Source organism: Pyrgilauda ruficollis, unplaced genomic scaffold, assembly GCF_017590135.1.
Source record: "Pyrgilauda ruficollis isolate IOZ18807 unplaced genomic scaffold, ASM1759013v1 scaffold2, whole genome shotgun sequence".
Taxonomy (NCBI): domain Eukaryota; kingdom Metazoa; phylum Chordata; class Aves; order Passeriformes; family Passeridae; genus Pyrgilauda; species Pyrgilauda ruficollis.
In genome coordinates this window covers 16,073,300-16,091,519 of record NW_024519206.1, presented here as the reverse complement: position 1 = coordinate 16,091,519, position 18,220 = coordinate 16,073,300, and the positions used below count along the sequence as shown (strand labels likewise).

The 18,220-nt window shown below is 37.7% G+C and overlaps 1 protein-coding gene across 1 annotated transcript in view; it reads left to right on the top strand.

Moving 5' to 3' along the window:
* The window catches only part of ZNF385D (zinc finger protein 385D), a 410,559-nt gene that overhangs the window by 275,576 nt on the left and 116,763 nt on the right, over nucleotides 1–18,220 (top strand). The window contains exon 3 of the mRNA XM_041466486.1: nucleotides 4,171–4,313. Coding sequence (XP_041322420.1) covers nucleotides 4,171–4,313 — 143 coding nt within the window. The remainder of the gene's footprint in view (nucleotides 1–4,170; nucleotides 4,314–18,220) is intronic.

Here is an 18,220-nt window from a genome sequence, read left to right as displayed (position 1 = left end):
AATCCAGATTTTAGGGTGAGTATTTACAGCTGTTTATAATCATTGCTCTGATCCAAGCAAAATTTCAGGTGAACTGGGTACAAAAATTTGCATGGGAAACTTTTTTTTCAGTAACTGCTATTTCATTGAAAGCAAAATTTCCCCCAGAATGTGTTAGCTTTTTGTAAAGAATTGTCACCAAAAAAATTTGTGAAGATTAAAATGTAAGCATTTTTAATGACACATAGTATGTTATTTTTAGAATTATTCTCATTTTAAAATCTATTTTCAGTTCCACAGTGAAACATGGTCTCTAAAGTCAAAATGGGGTAGAAGTGAAGCAGGGGAAAGGACAGACACCAGTATTTGTTCCCATTCATACTCAAAAAAACCCCAAAAAAACCCCCAAAAAACCAAAAACAAAACAAAACAAAAAAAAAAAAAAAAAAAAACCACAAAAAACCCAAAAAAGCCAGTTCCTCATAGAATGGATAATTTGAGGTGCAACAAGCAGGAATCAACTCTTCATCTACTTCTGTCATATTCTCTTGATTTGGGCAAGAAAGGTCTTGTGCTGATTGTTCACATCAGCAGTGATTTCAGGAGAACCCACCTGTTTGGGCTGTGTCACCAAGCGCATGAACCTTGTGTTGCTCATATGCCTTTGTAGCACGTGGGCTGTCTGTGCCCAGAACATGGTGTTTATTTCAAACCAGATTACCTAGTAGTAGGGCAAAATGTCTAGTCCCAGCTGGAGACACAGAACTGCATCCCCGTGCAAAAATGCGCTGTTTGATTGGCACTGGAGGAGTTCTCAAAAACAGGCTCAATGTGATATAGGAAAGGGCAAAGGTTTGTTGCAAGCTTTTCCCCAAACTTGTGTGTTCAAACTTACTTTAGATGTATAGCCAGTGTCTCTGTCCAAGAGATTATCTTTCCTGTGATTTAAATTGTCTGAAAATTAAAGAAACAAATTACTACTTCAGACTTAGGCAAAATTCTAAACTTCTAAGTAGTATTATTCTTGGTCTCCCTACAAAGAAAATTAAGGTAACAATACTGATGTGGATTTCTCAAATGTATGAACATTCATCTCCCGTTTAGAATCTGATTCTCGTCCTCTTTAGAAAGACATGTATCTCTAACATTACTACCTTGTAAGACTGGAATTAGAAAATACTGTATTATCCTGCCATTTTAAGGTGTAGCATGCTCCTCATAAAGACAAGGTTATCTATGTGACCTTCAGGTAATAATAGTGAGCATTAAGCGCAGGCTGTGGGCAAAACCTATCAGTGTTATGGGATTTTATCCTAGTTTTATTGGTCAATGTTATCAAAACCTTGCTGGTAGAAAGCTTGTAAAAAGGCTGACATTGAACCTTCACCCTCATTGTGGGTTGATCAGCAGTGCTGCATCTGCTCAGGGAATGCTGTGGAGGTCTTTGTGGAGAAACTCATCCTACACAATACTAAGACTGTCATAAGCAAATGTTATGGTTCTTCATTGTAACCCAATGTTCCGTAACACCTGGAATTTGTCTCTGTGTACTTTTCAAGAACTCTTCTCAGTGGTCTTCTACCCCTCTCCATCCCTCTGCTTATGGATTTAGGTGTGAAATAGTTAATGCTGGCATCCTCAAACATTGCCCAAGTTAAGCTGAGTCACAAAAAATTGTTGCCATTGCTTCAGTTTTTCTGTTGCAGATTCTAGACTACAGCTCTGTGCATGTTAAATGGAAAGAGAAGCTAATTTTTGCAGCTATAAACATTAGAGAAGTTCTTAAGCAAAGGCTCAGATTTCGTGATGCTTCTCACATGCTCCATCATTTAGGGACATGTCTGACACTATTGAAAAAACAGAGAGCAGCTGTGCTCCTGAACATACTAATTTTCTGTGCCACTGTAGCCAGGACTGTGGTAGATTTTAAACTCTGTTCCAGAGGCTCTGAGTCCCAGCCAAGGTCCTGCAGAGCTGGCTGGATTTTTCCATATAAAGCTTGTTCCTGTCCCCAGATGGCTTTGCATCGCACTGGCTGGCAGCAGCAGGTGCGTGAGTGCCGAGTCATGCCACAGGAAACGATCACAGAACAGAAATATTTCATCCTCCGTGGCTTGGTATCTCAGATGAGTTTGGGATAGCAATGCTGTTGCTCTAGGTAGGCCAAACCTGTGAAGATCTTCTCCGTAGCACTGAGATGGGGATACAGCTCACTGGCTGTACTAAGCACAGGTGACATTTCTCAGTTCAGTCTGCATTTGTGAGTTACAGAATGTTTGATTAGCCTCAGATTCGTTGCTATTGCCAGGCAAATGTTCACCTTGACATTTCTGTGTGATTCTTTACAATCTCAGGTGCAATCTATTTTTTTTTCTTTAGTAAGCGTGACTTCTTCCTTTCATGATGTGTGAAAGTCTTATATAATTAAAGCTAAGTACTTCCAGCATTTTAAAAAGTACCTTTATGGGTCTTTCCTATTCCGAGGTAGTATGATTGGCATGTTCAACACTACATTATCATAATTCTGACCTGTTAGATTTATTTTTACCATGTTTTTGTAGCCATGTCATGGGAATGTAACTATTGCCAAAGCAATGGCAATCAAATGCTTGATAATTCTATGCTGTTTGCGCCCTGCTTTTCTGTTGCCTATATCCTAAGCTGCTGCATTCAAAAACTTTTGATTTCTTATACACTTACAGTGAGGTACAATGTAGAAGCGACCCCAAAAATGGCAGTTATTCTTGGGATTAAAAACTATCATGAGACTACAGTGACCCCCTAATCCACTATCTTTAATTTAATAGTGATTCTTAGTGAAATGCTTCACAGAGGAGTTGAAAGTTGGCAAAAAATACAGTCTTCAAAATCTGGCTCCAGCTGATTTTATATCTAGAAGCACAACTTGGATGATCTTCTGCAACTGGTTAATTAAGTCCTATGTTTTTAGCCCTCAATTAGATGTGTAACATGACAAAACTTGTTAGATTTGCTGGCCAGATATGGAGAGATGTCATATGTCTTTCTGACTACTTTATATTTGCACTCTTAAAGGATGTATGCAACTTGTATAATAAAATGTCTGTATGTATGTGAGGGAAAAAAGAAGGAGATTTTGGATATCTCTCTCTGTTGATCTGTCTGCTGGTGTCCCTATTTAGTGAGTAGGGTAAAACTCCCCTTCCATTTTTTTTAAAATGTTTCTTGGACTCTTACCAGCAGGTTTTTACAGTCTGTTGCCTGCCTCTTGGATTAGAAGAACACTGGCATATTTTAACAGTTTCCTAGGATCTAAATAGTCTTTAATTAACAGGGAATTGATGTTTTGGAGTGCAACCAATATAGGAGACACTGAAAGCAGAGAATGAACTTGGATCCTTACAGCTTGTAGCTGGCTGTGGCCAGGGGCAAACAAATAAGCAAAATAGGTTCCACTGCAAACAGGTAGTGCCTTATTGGTATGCAAGGGGATTTCTTCATTTGCACTGCGTTCCCACAGAGCTGGTGGTTAGCTGGGAGGATCTTTCTGCTGCACAGAGTCTGAATCAGCTCCACCCCTTGCAAAGAGCAGAAAGTGTTCATCGGTACCTTCCCATAAACAGAATTTCAGTGGCTCCTGAAACTGTTATTTTTAGATTTGTATTGATCAACTGTTGAGGCAGCAAGGTATGTTGTGTTTGTGAGGTTTAGGTTGAAACAGAAGCCGTTGGCTCCATGAGCGAGCGTTTAATTAAAAAACCAGAAGTCTGCAAATAACATGACTTTTGCTGAGCTGAACGGCAAGTTGTTCCTTATCTTTTTGAGTAATCTACCTTTGTAGGATTGAGCAACAGGGTAGGGATGAAGCACTGAAATGATAAGAGAATGAAGCTAGCTGAAGCTCTCAAGGGAAGTTAGACATATGCTGAACTGTTGTTCCAGATTGTCCATGGAAATAAATGGGTTATAAGGTAATTCTAATCACGATAGACTGAAACATGAAGCAATTGCTGACAAAGAATTATAACCAACTCAATCACTGAGTCAGCTGTGCATTTTTTCACTGATGCAGTAATTTTTGGACATGTCAAAATATATTTGATGCAATATTGTCTTTTTATTGTTGCTTTGTGTGTGTGTGCGCATGCTGGCTTTTATCCCCCCACTAATCATATCACCTGCTGAATGCTTTCTGTCTCTCTGTACGTGCAGGTGGTACATGCCAGAGCCCTGCTCTTCCAGCCCTTGTGCGTCCTCCTGCACCACCCTTGCAGCCATCGCTGGATATTAAGCCGTTCCTCCCGTTTCCTCTGGACACTGCTGCAGCAGTGAATCTCTTCCCCAACTTCAATGCAGTAAGTACTCTCCCAACAGTTACAATGAGCCACAGCTTCCATGGAAGACTCAAGAGGGCACAAAGCAGGATTTTATGTACTCCATTAAACCTGGAATATCCTCTCCCTTACTGAGGGCCAAATAGCTCTTTCAGACATGCTGATAGGCCATAAATTGAAGCCTACCTGGGTGTTAGTCAGAAGAAATGTAGAAGGAAAAAAATTATATGATCCCGAGTGACATGAAATAAAGTTTCAGGCCATATTCAGTCCCCAGGCTTGTGAATTTCCCACAGTAATTTAGGACGTGCAGAGCTTCACTAACTTACAGTTCACTGCAAATCTCAGAGAGGGAAAGTTTCAGAGCAATGGGATTCTACATCCCATCTCCAGCACACTTCCTGAGAAATACTAAAAATTTACAGACCCTAAAGAAAAAAAACTCTGTCAGGGCAAATAAAGAATGAGAACAACGTTAGCTGCTGTATGAGCTATTCAGTGGGAAACGATCCAGGGTATTTTCTTCAGGTTAAGATGTTGTATTTCTCATGTCTTAGGTTAAAACTAGGATAGATTTCTCCCTTTTTCTTTTACTTAGTCATGCTATGCATGATTATAGAAATCCTATTCCTTCTTTAGTATTTTAATTATTTTACTGACATATGTCATCAATGTTCCAGTTTTCCTGTTTGAGACTGAGATACTTAAGGCTCCTAAAAAAAGGGTCTACATTGGTTTTATGTTGGTATTGATGTTATAGAATTATGCCCTTTTTCAATTACTTTTTGATGCTCTTTTCCTTATTTACACATACTCTATATACAAAAAAGCCCTCCTAAGAACATGTGTGCTTACCTACTTTGAGAGAAAGAGAGGGGGTGGAATTTTGTCTTTTATACCAATTCTAATTGACATGCCGAAGTCTTAATTAAAATAATTAAGAGTAGTAAAGGAACATGTGCATTCTGTAAAAAAAATTTTTATCGATCAATAGCAAATTTCTGTATTTAAATGTTTGTTTTTTACCTTTCATAGATGTTCATTTTGCTTTAAAGTAATTAAAATAAACTAATTGTCAAAACTATTTATACAGTCTTGAATTCTAGAAATTCTCAGCATTAACAGAGAAACTACAAGCTACGAGTCTTAAAAAGCACAGAAACAATATGTCAATGAATTACTATTACAAGTAAACTTATAATTTAAAAAGTCTGTTAGTATGCCACAAGGTTTTAAAATATGCTGAGTTTAACCAAGGTACTGATAACCCATAATGAAATGGATACCACTTTAGGCTTGTTTAGTCTGCATTAGAGTTGAGGTCTTTTAGCCAGTTAGTGCCTTGTAATCATTCTTTGCAGTTAATGCAAAGAATTTTTAAAAGATACCTATTAGAATTCCTTGTATTTTTCTTCCTCAGGATTCTCTATGGTTCAGAGTCTTCAGATTGTTTTGCTAATGGTTTAATTATATAACTGAAATGGAATTTCAATGATGAGTGTTAATAATTGTTAATCCTGTGCTACTCTATAAATTTCCAGTTTCTTTCTTCATACACAAACTCCTTTGCTACTATAATTATTTTGAGGAAGGGGTGGATAAGTCATGCTTATATTAATTTGGAAGTCAGAAAGTAAAAATAGACTCATATCAAAACCATGTTATTCCTGAACATTATCTTAGTAGCATATAATTTGGTAAGAGCACTGGTAAAGTGAGCCTAGTTTTCAGGAGTGAGACTTGAAGCCCTTTTTAACAGCACTCTGAAATCTGTTCCCATGCAAAATGCTGCTTCCTGTGATGTGTGGCCATCTGCCAAGTCCACCTTTGGCAGATATGTCAGTCCTGAGAGTGAGGATGCTGTCATCAGAGCTGCTGTCACCTGCCTTGCTGTTCATAGTTTATGCCTTGCTAAGTGACCTTTGCCTTCTCATCATGTGTGCTGACATGCAGCATCATCCTCCGTGTTCCCATTTTCTTTGTGAGCAGCACATTATTGAACGCTGCTATGTTTAGTTCGTATGCCAGGGATGGTTAGCAGCAGCCTTCAAATATATAGACTAGCTGAGTAGTTTTGCACAGTTCCAGAAATTCTCTCCAAGCTGACAGAACTTTTGGGGACACATCAGCTGCTGACCCTTATCAGCCCAAGAAGAAGTTAACTCACACATCATGTTAGACTTTAAACACAACTTCTGACAGGGGCTTCAGTATGTGAATGTGAGACAGAAAAAAAGTGTTTAATCAAAAAATTATCTTTGTAAATATGGCTCTTCATTATCAACTGCAGCTGTTGGTGATGTCTTCATATCTGTTGATATCTTCATAGACTTCACTGACAGTCCTATGCAGTGTCAGTGGAGAATCATTTATGCTCTGTGGCTAAACCCAGGTCAAGCAAGTGGTCCATAACAGAACACCTGAACTGGATGTTCTCTCTCATCTTGTCAATAAATTAACATTTCCCTTGACTGAGACACCAGGGTCATAAATTGAGTCATAGGAAATGGATTTCTAAAGACCTCTTGACCCTCACAGGAACAAATGAGTTTGGCATCATGTCTGGACTACTTCTCAAAAGGCTAGAGGGAAGTCCAGAATTTTGGCCACTTATTGGCCACTTTTCAACAGCCTTCACTTGAAAACAGCATGACCAAGGGGAAACTTGAATAAAAATTCAGACATATTTCAGAGAAAATATGTAGTCTCTCACAATCCTAGTTAGCGTGAGAGTTTGGTTGTGATGGACATAGGCATCTGAGTTAGTCAGCCTAAGCTTTTTCACAAAATATAATGGAGAAAAATCAGCAATTTCTCCAAGTTATGCATGGATAAAAATGCACAAAGGTAGCTTGCAATGCAAGCTATATGTATACTTTGGCATGGAGTGAAGTGAACCCTGAAAGTTCTCATTCATCTATTCAGACTGTAATGAGGGACTGGCTCAGCTGCATCTACATTTAGATGAATCCCACATTATGGGACAGGTCATAAGCTATTCACAGCTCATATATTAAATTCTACTCAGAAATCACATGACAGAATTGCTGACATTGTATTGTATGTTTACAGAGGAATGCTCTCATTTATTAAGCAGTTATGCTTCTAATTTTATCTAAAGACAATCTTCAGGGAATTTGAGGATTCAGATGAACTGGATAGAAATATTAGGAGAGGTGGAAGCAAAAGTAACTTACCAGTGGAGAAAGTCAGACATGTACATAAGAATTAATAAAACCAAATACTGACCCTAAGTATTGCAAATAATCCTACTGAGGTGTATTTTATAACATTTTTCACTCTACTTCAGTTTATAACAAGCATGTGAAAGTTTTATTTGTTACTGATGACTTTGCTCTAAAACAAGCTCCATTTTTGCTGGCTGCCTCTGAAGAAAACATTTAGCACTGATTTCTACCAAGGCAAAAGCTTTCATTGAAGCAGAGACTAGACAAGATAATGTGGAGGACACAAACCTTTATCAGTAATATCCCCGGACAGAGAGTAGAGGAAAAAGAAAAAACTGAGTAACCTGAGAAAAGCTAGGAAGATAATGTTTGAACCTTTGAACCATTCAGTTTCAGGAGGAACATTTTCTATTTATACGAGAAAGCGTAGAGCAAACATAGCAATTAACAATCTGGTTAGAAGTTTCAGGAGGAACATTTTCTATTTTTATGAGAAAGCGAGAAAGCGTAGAGCAAACATAGCAATTAACAATCTGGTTAGCTGAACATTTGTAGGTGCTACGCTCTTAATTGTGAAGCAAATGGGTACCCTCAAGTCACATGTAAAAGGAAATTGTAACAACACAGCTGTTTAAACTGAAAACAGCCCACTGGAACAGACCCTGAAGAATCCCAGGTTCACTGCAAGTTTATCTGATCTGAAAAGATGAATCAACCGGATGGAATTGAAATGGCGAAATTGTATTTAATGAGGGAAACTATGGCTATAAATAATGTTTATCTAGCTTTTTAAAACATTATTTGAAAGTTTTCAGAGGAATGGAAAAATAATTGTTCTGAAAATAGTTTGAAATCATTTAGCAAACATTTGTTATGTTTCTGCATTTTCATCTGCAGAGGGAGAAGTTTCAAGTCTGTGTACCATCTAAGAATTAGTACTTAGAGATGCAAAGCTTTAACAGTTATATTAAGCATGTATGGATCCTTGCATGTGAATATGTGCATTCTGTTCATGAGCTGATAGTTTGTTGCAGAGAAATTTCACAAAACATCAAAGTCTAGAAATTAATTAACTTGTAGAAAAATATTGATGGGCCTCTAGTCTAAGAGGAGATGCTTAGTTTTGCAAGATATCAGCACCAGCCCTAAGATGATGGACCCCCCTATGACAGAAAAAAACCTTTTGCAGACTTTTTGGTAGTCTCCAAAGCACAGATGCATCAGAAACTGGGTTTTGCCTGTTTCCAAAGCTCTCAGGATTATATACTTCAGTCTCTTGAGCAGAGACAGAATTTAAAGTTTAGAAATGCAGGACATTTGCCATTACAAGGTAGAAAATTGGATAGTGCATTGCACTCCTTGTTTGTTTATTCTTTGAAGGATATGCTGACCATCTTTCTGAAAAAGTTCTAAAAAAATATTTTATCACACTTTGTAATATGAGCACAATCTGTAAAGGAAGGGGTACACAGTGTAGAAGAACTGAATAAATGCTTGAAAACAGAGTGATGTTGCTTGAAAAGCTCCATTCCTAACTCCAAATGAAAGCCTGGTTGCTAATAGAAAGTTTTCCAAATAAGCATGCTTTGAAAAGAAACATCACTACAGTTTTGACTAGAAAAGAATGACTTGGAAGAGCAGTGACAATGTCAGAGTTGTACTAAACAAGGATGGAAAATGGACTGTTACTCTACAGACATGTTACTCATGATCCACCTGTAGAAATCCCTGTTCAGTTCCCTGATTTTCCTGTTTGCTTGTTCTATGCCAATAATAATAATAATAATGCCCAGTACATTATTAAGAGCTTCCTATTTCACCTTCCCCTGGCTATGGGAAAGGAGGAGGAGTTAACAGTGTCCATTGCCCATAGGTTGGGGCTCTACTGGTAACTTGGGTTAGAGTGCCAATGTGGTGCTCCTTGCTTCCTGAAAACTGCCCTGTGCAACAACCCAGCAGCTTCCAGGGCAGCACAAAGGCTGCACTCTCTATTTATAGAGGTGAAGCTTGTGTTTTTAAGTATAGTCTTCTCCTGTTGTGGCCAGATGCTTGATAGAAATGGACAGTGTAGAAAACCTGCTTGCTGAGAAGTATTTCTGGGAAGGGTTATGCCAGGAAATGCAGAGAAAACCTGTCAGAAAGCTGTCAGAAGAGATTTTAAAAATCTTAGGCTCTTGAACTGGATAGTTATTTTATCTAGAAGGGAGATATGTACTGCAGAAATGATGTGCCAATTTTCTAGACGTTATGAATAAGTAGTAGTGTTTTGATAGTGGAGACTGGACGAGGATTCTGAAATACATGTTAGTTTTTTTTAAACATTATCGGCCTGAAATTTACAAAATAAAGTCAAATCTTTTGTATGCCACTACATAATGATTTTGTTTTATGCTTTCTGACTTAATTGAGCAGAGTAGCATAACGAGACTATTTTTCCTCATATAAAATCCTTTCAAGTTCAGTAGCGATGACATGCTGTCAGAATGCTTTGTTTCCAGAAGAGGATAATCAGGCAACAACACAATGGCCTAAGTCTGATGTGAATCAAAATGGATTATTGCCTATATAGAAAAACTTGGCAGTAAAAATATAGTTTGTGCTGATTTTTAATGTTATTTCCATGAGAAGGTCCTTTATCAGGTGGAGAACTGTAGTGCGCCAAATTTTTCATTTGTCAGATGAAGGATATTATTGCTTCTGGGGCCAATCTTTGAGTAATTGCTCATTTACAGGTACCTAGAAACAGAGGGTTTGACTTTTTCATTTCCTTACATAGCACTGCAGTTGAACTGTAAGATAGCTATACTTTTCTTTACAAACTGTATCTCTATTGCTGTTTAGCTGAATGTTATTGAAAATAGGGAACAATACAAAAATAATGGCTGGGTTCAGGAATTCTTTATTATAATAACAATTTCATCACTACCCAGAATGCTTAATTAAGTCTGCAGGAGAAGTACAGAAATTAGGAAAAGAGCAAACACAAGAAAATCCTGGCAATTCAGATGTTTTATTTGGTGCTTGCAAAACAGGAATGAATCAACATCAGTATGAAATATCCTGTCATTTGAATTGGCCAGACTTATTTCCCATACGCTTAAATCCTTAATCTACACCCTGGCTTCTGTTTGAAATACCAGTAAAACACTGATTTCCTGATGCAGAGAAAAGATTTACAGCTCAGGAGACTTCATGAAATCAAGCTCTTTGTCTTTTTCTGGTTTTAAGTCAGATTAGGCTGAATTGAGATCTCTAGGCATACTCTGCCTGTATTTTTGTATGGTCTATGCTCTATGTCATGCGCAGGGAGGAAAGTTTATATTTTGACTTGGTACAAATGAATGTTCCTGAAACGTTGTCACCTGTGACTGCTTGGATGTTATTTCTGTTTGTAGTGTCTAGATCCCTAGGACCTGAATCCAGAGTCATTGCTGTTATGTTCCTTGGACTTGATGCACTGTTAAGGTGCATCTCACTTTAGTCCCTTTGCAACCTCCTTTAAATGTTTTTGGTTTTTTCTCTGTTTGCAACTTGTAGTTGGGCCTTCTGCAAGTTTAAACCAGAAAACAACAACAGAATTTTTCTTACCTTTCTCTTAGAATTATCTTATGTTGTAGCAGTGCTCCTGGTCTGTGGTTTGAATTGCTTTCATTGGGTCCATGTGAAGCTCATGAACTCTTATGCCAGGAGTAAGTTCATGCACTGGGGTCAGAGCCGTCCCTGGTAGCAGGACAGACTGGGGCTCCAAGGACTGAGAGCAGCCAGTGGAGAAGGACTTTGGGGTATTAATGCATGAAAAAATGATCATGACCTGGCAATGTGCGCCTGCAGACCAGAAAGACAATTTTAGCTGGGGCTACATCAAAAGCAGTGTGGCCATTAGGTCAAGGGAGGACCCCACCTGGAGTACAGCATCCTGTTTCCAATGAAAGACAGTGACATATTAAAGCAGGTTATGAGGAGGGTCAGGAAAATTGTCAGGACAGTGGAACACTTCTCCTATGAGGAAAGACTTGAGAGAGTTGAGGTTGTTCAGCCTGGAGAAGAAAAAGCTCTGGGGTGATCCTAATGTGGTCCAGCAGTACTTAAAGGCACTGACAAGAAAGATGGGAAGAGAGTTTTTACTGGGGCCTGTAGTGATAGGACAAGAGAAATGTTTTAAAAAGGAGAGTAGCTTTACAATGGAAGAAATTGCTTACTACAGGAGTGGTGATGCATTGGAATAATTTGTCCAGAGAATTTCATAGAATCATGTTATAATAGAATTAATTGGGTGGGAAGGAAACTTTGAAGATCTAGTGCTAACCCTCCTGCTTTGGGTAGGGACACCTTCAACTAGACCACGTTGTTCAGAGCCTCATCAAACTTGGCCTTGAGTAACTCCCATGAGGCAAACTGTTCCATGGCCTCACCACCCTTACAGTAAATAATTTTTCCCTAATATCAAATCTAAACCTACTCTCTTTCATTTTGAGCCCATTCCTCCCTGTCCTGTCACTACATGCTCTTGTAAATAGTCTTGTCTAATCTTTCCTGTAAGTTCCCTTCAAGTACTGGAAGGTCACAATCAGGTCACCCTGAAGCCTTCTCTTTTCCAGGTTGAATAATTGATTCTCTCAGCCTTTCCTCCCAGGAGAGATGCTCCATCTCTCTGATCAACTTGGTGTCCCTCCTCTGGTCTCACTCAAAGAGATCCTTCCTGTGCTGGGGATATCAGAGTTGGATACAGTGCTCAGGTGGGGTTTCACCAGAGGGAAGCAGAGGGGCAGAATCCCCTCCCTGGCCCTGCTGCCCACGCTGCTTTGGATACAGCCCAGGATAGGACTTTGAGCTACCACTGCTGGGCCATGCCCAGCTTCTTGTCAACCACCACCCACAAGTCCTTGTCAACACTGCTGCTCTCGATCTGTTCATCTCCAGCCTGTGCTGATATTGGGGATTGCCCTGACCCAGCTACAGCACTTCATTCTTGGTCTTGTTAAACCTCATGAGATTCCCATGGGCCCAATTCTCCAGCTTGTTCATGTCCATCTGCATAGCATCCTGTCCTTCAGGTGTGTCAACAGTGCCACTCAGCTTGGTGTCCTCTGACAGCTTGCTGAGGGTGCATTCAATCCCTCTTTCTATGTCATTAATGAAGATCTTAAAAACATTAAGTTGTATTATATTATATTAAGATATTATTAAAGATATTAAGTGCAGATGCCCCATCATTGAAAGCATTCAAGGTGGGACTTTAAACGACCTGATTGGTGAAGGATGTCCTTGCCAAGGGCAGGGGATTGAGCCTGACGATCTCTACAGGTTCCTTTCAACACAACCTATTCTCTCTTTGATTTACCACAACTTATTTGAACAGTTTTAGGATTGTGTCCCAGTTAGGCAAACAGCAGTCTCCTATGCTTATGATGAGCGGCTGTCACCTCCCATCACATAGAATACAGTAGCCTTGAGACCTTCAAGGAGTTTGTTGAGTACAAATGGGTAGATGCTGTAGAAATATCAATTAAAAAGTTTTATTTTTATTTAAGTTAAATTTGTATCAAGGGTGTTCTGACCTTCTGTGATTGCTTTCTAAAGAAATTCAGGTTTCTAGGGTGTGTATTCTTCTGGGAAGCAAATCATAAAGGTATCTTAAGATAGCCTATGTTTTTGTCATTTCACTTTGCTGAACATTATACTTATCCTTGAATTCATCTCTGTAACTGTAATATGGATGCAAATAAAATACCCATTTCCTGGTTGCTGTCCAATTTTTGAAGTATAATGCGTGTCTTTGGTTAATCTGCTTTGATTTATCTGGAAGATTTATTCTTTGTAAGCATGTGTGAAACAGCATTGCCTGTGTCTGGCCTTCTGCACCTACCATCTCTCTCTCTCTTCAGTTCCATGGACTCATTCAAGGTCCTTACAGATACCTCAGAGCCGGTGGTCATTTGGCCACCTGCAGATTGTATATACTTTTTCAGTGTTGCTCTTTGTGGAAGCTGAGCTTATCTGACGTGCACTTTCATCCTCTGTTTGATATCTCACAGTTTTTTCAGGATTTTTCACACAGCATATCACTCTCCAGTGACTCAGCACCTTGTCTCTGAGGAAGAGATGTTTGTGCAGCTCTTCCTTGTCATGTGAGAATGGGTGAACATCTAACTATTCTCTACCAATTCTGATGTCCATAATTAAACAGGTCTCATACACAAGCACTTGTTTGTATAAGCTCACAACTCTGCTATTGTATAAATGGCCCCAAAATATGCCATGGAGTATAAACTTGAAGACATTTTCGTAAGTAGTGTTGCAGGTGGGAAGTGATCTCTGGGAAAGGACTACACATACCTAAAAATTACATACTATGTGCTTTCTTTTCAGTGTATTTTTAAAATTTACCTAAGTGGTTTCTTGTTCCTAAGGCAATAAACAGGATCTAGATACCTCACATTCTTGTTTGCTTAGCTGGTGATTAGGAAGAGCAAAAGAATAGACTTTGAGTCATCTTGTCCTGCCTTACACATTTGCTGGAGGGCACTGCACTGTGAGCCACCTTACTGTTGGGAAGTCATAGTACCCAAGGCAAGGGCAACAGCACAACCTTTTATGGGGACTGAGGGTCCCTCAGGATTTTGCTTTGAATGCAAAACATTTTCATAAAGGAAATTAAATTAAGTACTCTTCAAATTTGTCAAGTCTTGATGAGTAAAATTACTTAAAATTAAATTTTATAACACGTTTTGTAAAACATTTAAAATAATGTTTTAATTGGTTGATGTTTACACGCTTTGCCTTAATAGCACTCAGATGAAAAAGATCAATGATTATTTTATTCTGCAAAGACTATAAAAATTTAATGGTTCGCATAATAAGTATAACTCATAAAATCTACAGTTTAAATATGGATGGTTATTAACCTGTTTTTAAAAAGCTGCAATTAAAGTGAAAAGGAATTACTTAAAGCGATGATTTTATTACTGTAGTCTGAGGATGAAAAAAGTGATAAAATTCTAAAATCACTGTTATTTCTGTTGATGAGACAGACATTTGTAAAGATTTAAAGTAAGACATGAATTTTTTCTAACCCTAGGTACACTTGTGTTTCTAACATAGATGAATAACTATTTGAAGTTTTTGTTGTTTTTTTTTTTTTTTTTAACAACCTGCGGTTTGTTCTTAGGAATTTCAAAGACATCTTGAAAAAAGCATGAGTTTACATGACAGGTAATTTCACACAGAGTAAATGCATTCCTAAGCACAGTTACTTCATTAATTGTATATTTATAGCATGCAGTAACAGTGCTTCTACTATTCAAGAATGTGCCTTAAAACACATACACACTTTTATCCTTTATGGTAATGGAAAATTTGGGACTCTTTTCTACTCGTTTTACTCACAGTAGTTGGGGCTGGTAAATGGCACATGCTGAAGAACTCATTTATCTTGAGTCTTTGCATGTTGCACTCTCTGATAAAATATTTCTTTAATATCTGTGTCCTGCCTAATTAATTTTATTCTAATATTTTTTGATAAGGGAAGAAAATCCCCAAGGATCATATGTTGGACTTGTACAGTAAAACTGGATATAGAATTCCAGATTCTCATGCAACTACGTTTTTTTCCTGGCATCTTTCCTTTTGGCTCTAGTGAATGCTTAAAGTAATCCTCTGTTAATATTCATATAGATTAAATTAGTAATCAAAACAACTAATTGAAGAATAATACAAAACTTTTGTTTCCCAGGAAATCTGTGTTTGTCTTTTAAATGCATTGGTTCATATAAAACAGATGAGTATCACATTCTTACTATTTCAGAGAATACAAAGCAGAGTTTTTCTAGTGAACATTTTTTTTTCCAGAATTAAATGCTTTGTGATTTCACAAGAACAAAGTTTTAGATAGCACATTACATTTACATATTTTTATAAGAAACTATAAGAAAAAAATTAAATAGATTGTGTAGTTACCTTACACAAAGAAAACAATTATGTTTAGGACTATATGTAAAAGCTGTCTTAATGACTCACAAAAGAAGACTAAAGAGTCTACAAGTGAAGGAAAATGGCAGATAAAAGATTAAATTTATATAGGAAAGAGACGTTCTTAATTGCAGTTAAAGATGGTGTAAAACCTGATGCAAAGCTGCCTGGGAGAAGTTTCTTTCAGTAATTTGCTACTGTGAAACTGCCAGGATGTTTCAATGCAAGAGAGACCAATTCTAATGAAAGGAGATGGAAAGAATTCCTGAAGTTGAACATAATAGGCCTGTGAAAGGAAAGAAAATTACTGAAAGAAAATTTTAGGGCAAGAGTATTTATTTAATTCTGGAACATTTGTCAAGAAAATAGAAAAAGGTGTAAATCTGTAGCCTTTACTTCTTTCATCCAGGTCCCGTTTTCATTAAACTTATCTGTAGCCCACCATGCCCATGCTTTGTTAAAAATTAAAATGCCAGGAGTAAGCCAAGCTTTATATGTGCCTGCTCTGACAAGTTACAGAAGACCAGAAGAGCTGAGAACACAAGTAGCAATGCTTGCCAGACTATGCCTTCAGTGAGGTATATTTTGGGAAGTTCTTGAGCCAAATGTGTTGTCTTGGCATGTGCTAACCCCCCATGAGATAACGTACTTAACTGGATGGAATCAGCGGGAGAGTTTGTTTATTTTAACTACTAATGTGGTAATTTGAGTTTTCTCGTTCCCTTCCCCAGACAGAGCCTAATATATCCAAGCAGAGAGGTACACAGGAAAATTTCCTTGGGTAACCTAAGCAGTAGGAAGAGATGAGAACATATGAACTTTGACTTTCTATAAACAGTAGAAGTCTAAGTACTATTTTTAAGGTGCTGTGCTCGTGGGAGCTGGAAGTGGATGAAGAAAAAAAAATGTACATCGCCTACCTTACTCATATTTTGTGTTTGTAATGGACTGATTTGCTAATGGATCTAACCCATTACATTATTGGTATTGCTAGGACTCAGATGACCAAGATAAATCACAGGGGTGATGCCTGAGTTAATTATAGCAGTGCCCTCCCAAACAGCACTATCAGCTCTGGGAGGCAGCAAAAGCTGTTGTTGGCCTTAGGAAGTAACATGAGAGAGTGGTGCCTGGGAGAGGAGAGGCGGTGAGGAGACTGCAGTTTCCCAAGGATTGGAGGATACTGGCTCTGTGGTGTTGGGCAAGGAAGAGAGGTATGAAGACTAGCAGAAGATTTTCAAGAAAAGAGAAATATCTCAGAGCAGGTATTTGAAAGATGCATTTGCTTAGCATACACAGACCCCCATAAAAGTAATGGCGGAAAGCCTACAAAGTGAGTTAAAATACCTGGTTTCCACTTAGAGTCCTTCTGTCCTTGTTCCTGGCAGGAACACATCCTTTCCTTTTTACTTACAAGTTTTTCATAGGAATTTATTATCTCCTGAAAGTTTTTGAGGCAAGTTTCTTATCTCTAAATCTCTATTTTTTTTTATTTTTTTTTTTAGGGAAACTGTTTTCTAAATTTGAAGAAAAAGAGAGAAATTACCTTGGTACTTACTGAAAATATGTCTCAAATTGAACTATAAACAACGCCATAATTAGAAAGAGTCTATGTATCTGAAATCAGAGAAAATTCTTGTTTAAGAACAAACGCTTAGATACTCTAAAATATCAGAGCAGCACAGCTGTTCACTCTCTGTTCTTCAGTAAGGATTCCCTGATAAAGGGGGATTTTTCATACATTTCTGTGTATAGAGAGGACAGCATATATTTTGGGTCTGAACTGCCTTAATTTTCCATTAAACAAATTAATAAATAAAGGTAAATTCTACTTCAGCAAATACTGTGTATTCAAGTCTCCTATTTAATGTCTTAAAACCAATATCTCCTCTTCTCTTCAAACTGACTGAGTTTCTAGAACCTGAAGAAATGTCTGTTTCAGATTACAATGAATTGCAGAAAAACTATGGGTCTGAAGATTAGTTTGTGTTTTCTTTCAATTGGTAGAAGCCCAATGTTCCCCATTCAGTTCATTGGGAAAAGTTTTATTTCATTTCAAATTATCTCCTTTAGCTATTTCTTCAAAAACCACTGCAACATTTTAAAAAGAGCTTCCATTTTATGTTTTTTTAGAAGCTGCTGTGATATGGCACAAAAATTGATGCAGACCCTGAGGGTAAAGGGTTCTCTCTGCAAGGCACTAAATGTAGTGTCCCTTGAACAGCTCAGGTGAAAGTACAAAAACCAAAATTCTGTGCTTAATGGCATTTGTATTAACAGAAGCAAATCATTAACTTTTAATATAAACAATCAAGGAATTGTGAATTTTGGTAAAATTAAAACTTCCTTTATTTTAGTTCAATAAGAAAAAGGCAGAACATAACCATCTTGGTACTGAAAAACACAGAACACTGTGTGTAAAATGTGTTAGGATTCTCATCCTTACTCATTTGGTGATTTGATTAATATCTCTCCTTAATACTAGTTTGACTCCCAATAAATATTTTATTTATGTTTCTTAAAATATAATTTCTGCAGACCAGATCACAGCAGGAGAAAAGCTGTGAAGACCAACTTCAAGTTCAGTAGTTAAACATCTAAAACATTTGTCAAGTTCTTCAGTAAGACACAAGATTAATCAGCAGAGCAAAAAGCCACTTAATACTGCAATAATGTATTATTTAGCCTATAGCTTATTTTAAATAAGAGGAGGATTAACGAGCATCTGCTTTGGTCTGTAGCTATCATTGACAACATTTAAGTCTTTAGCCT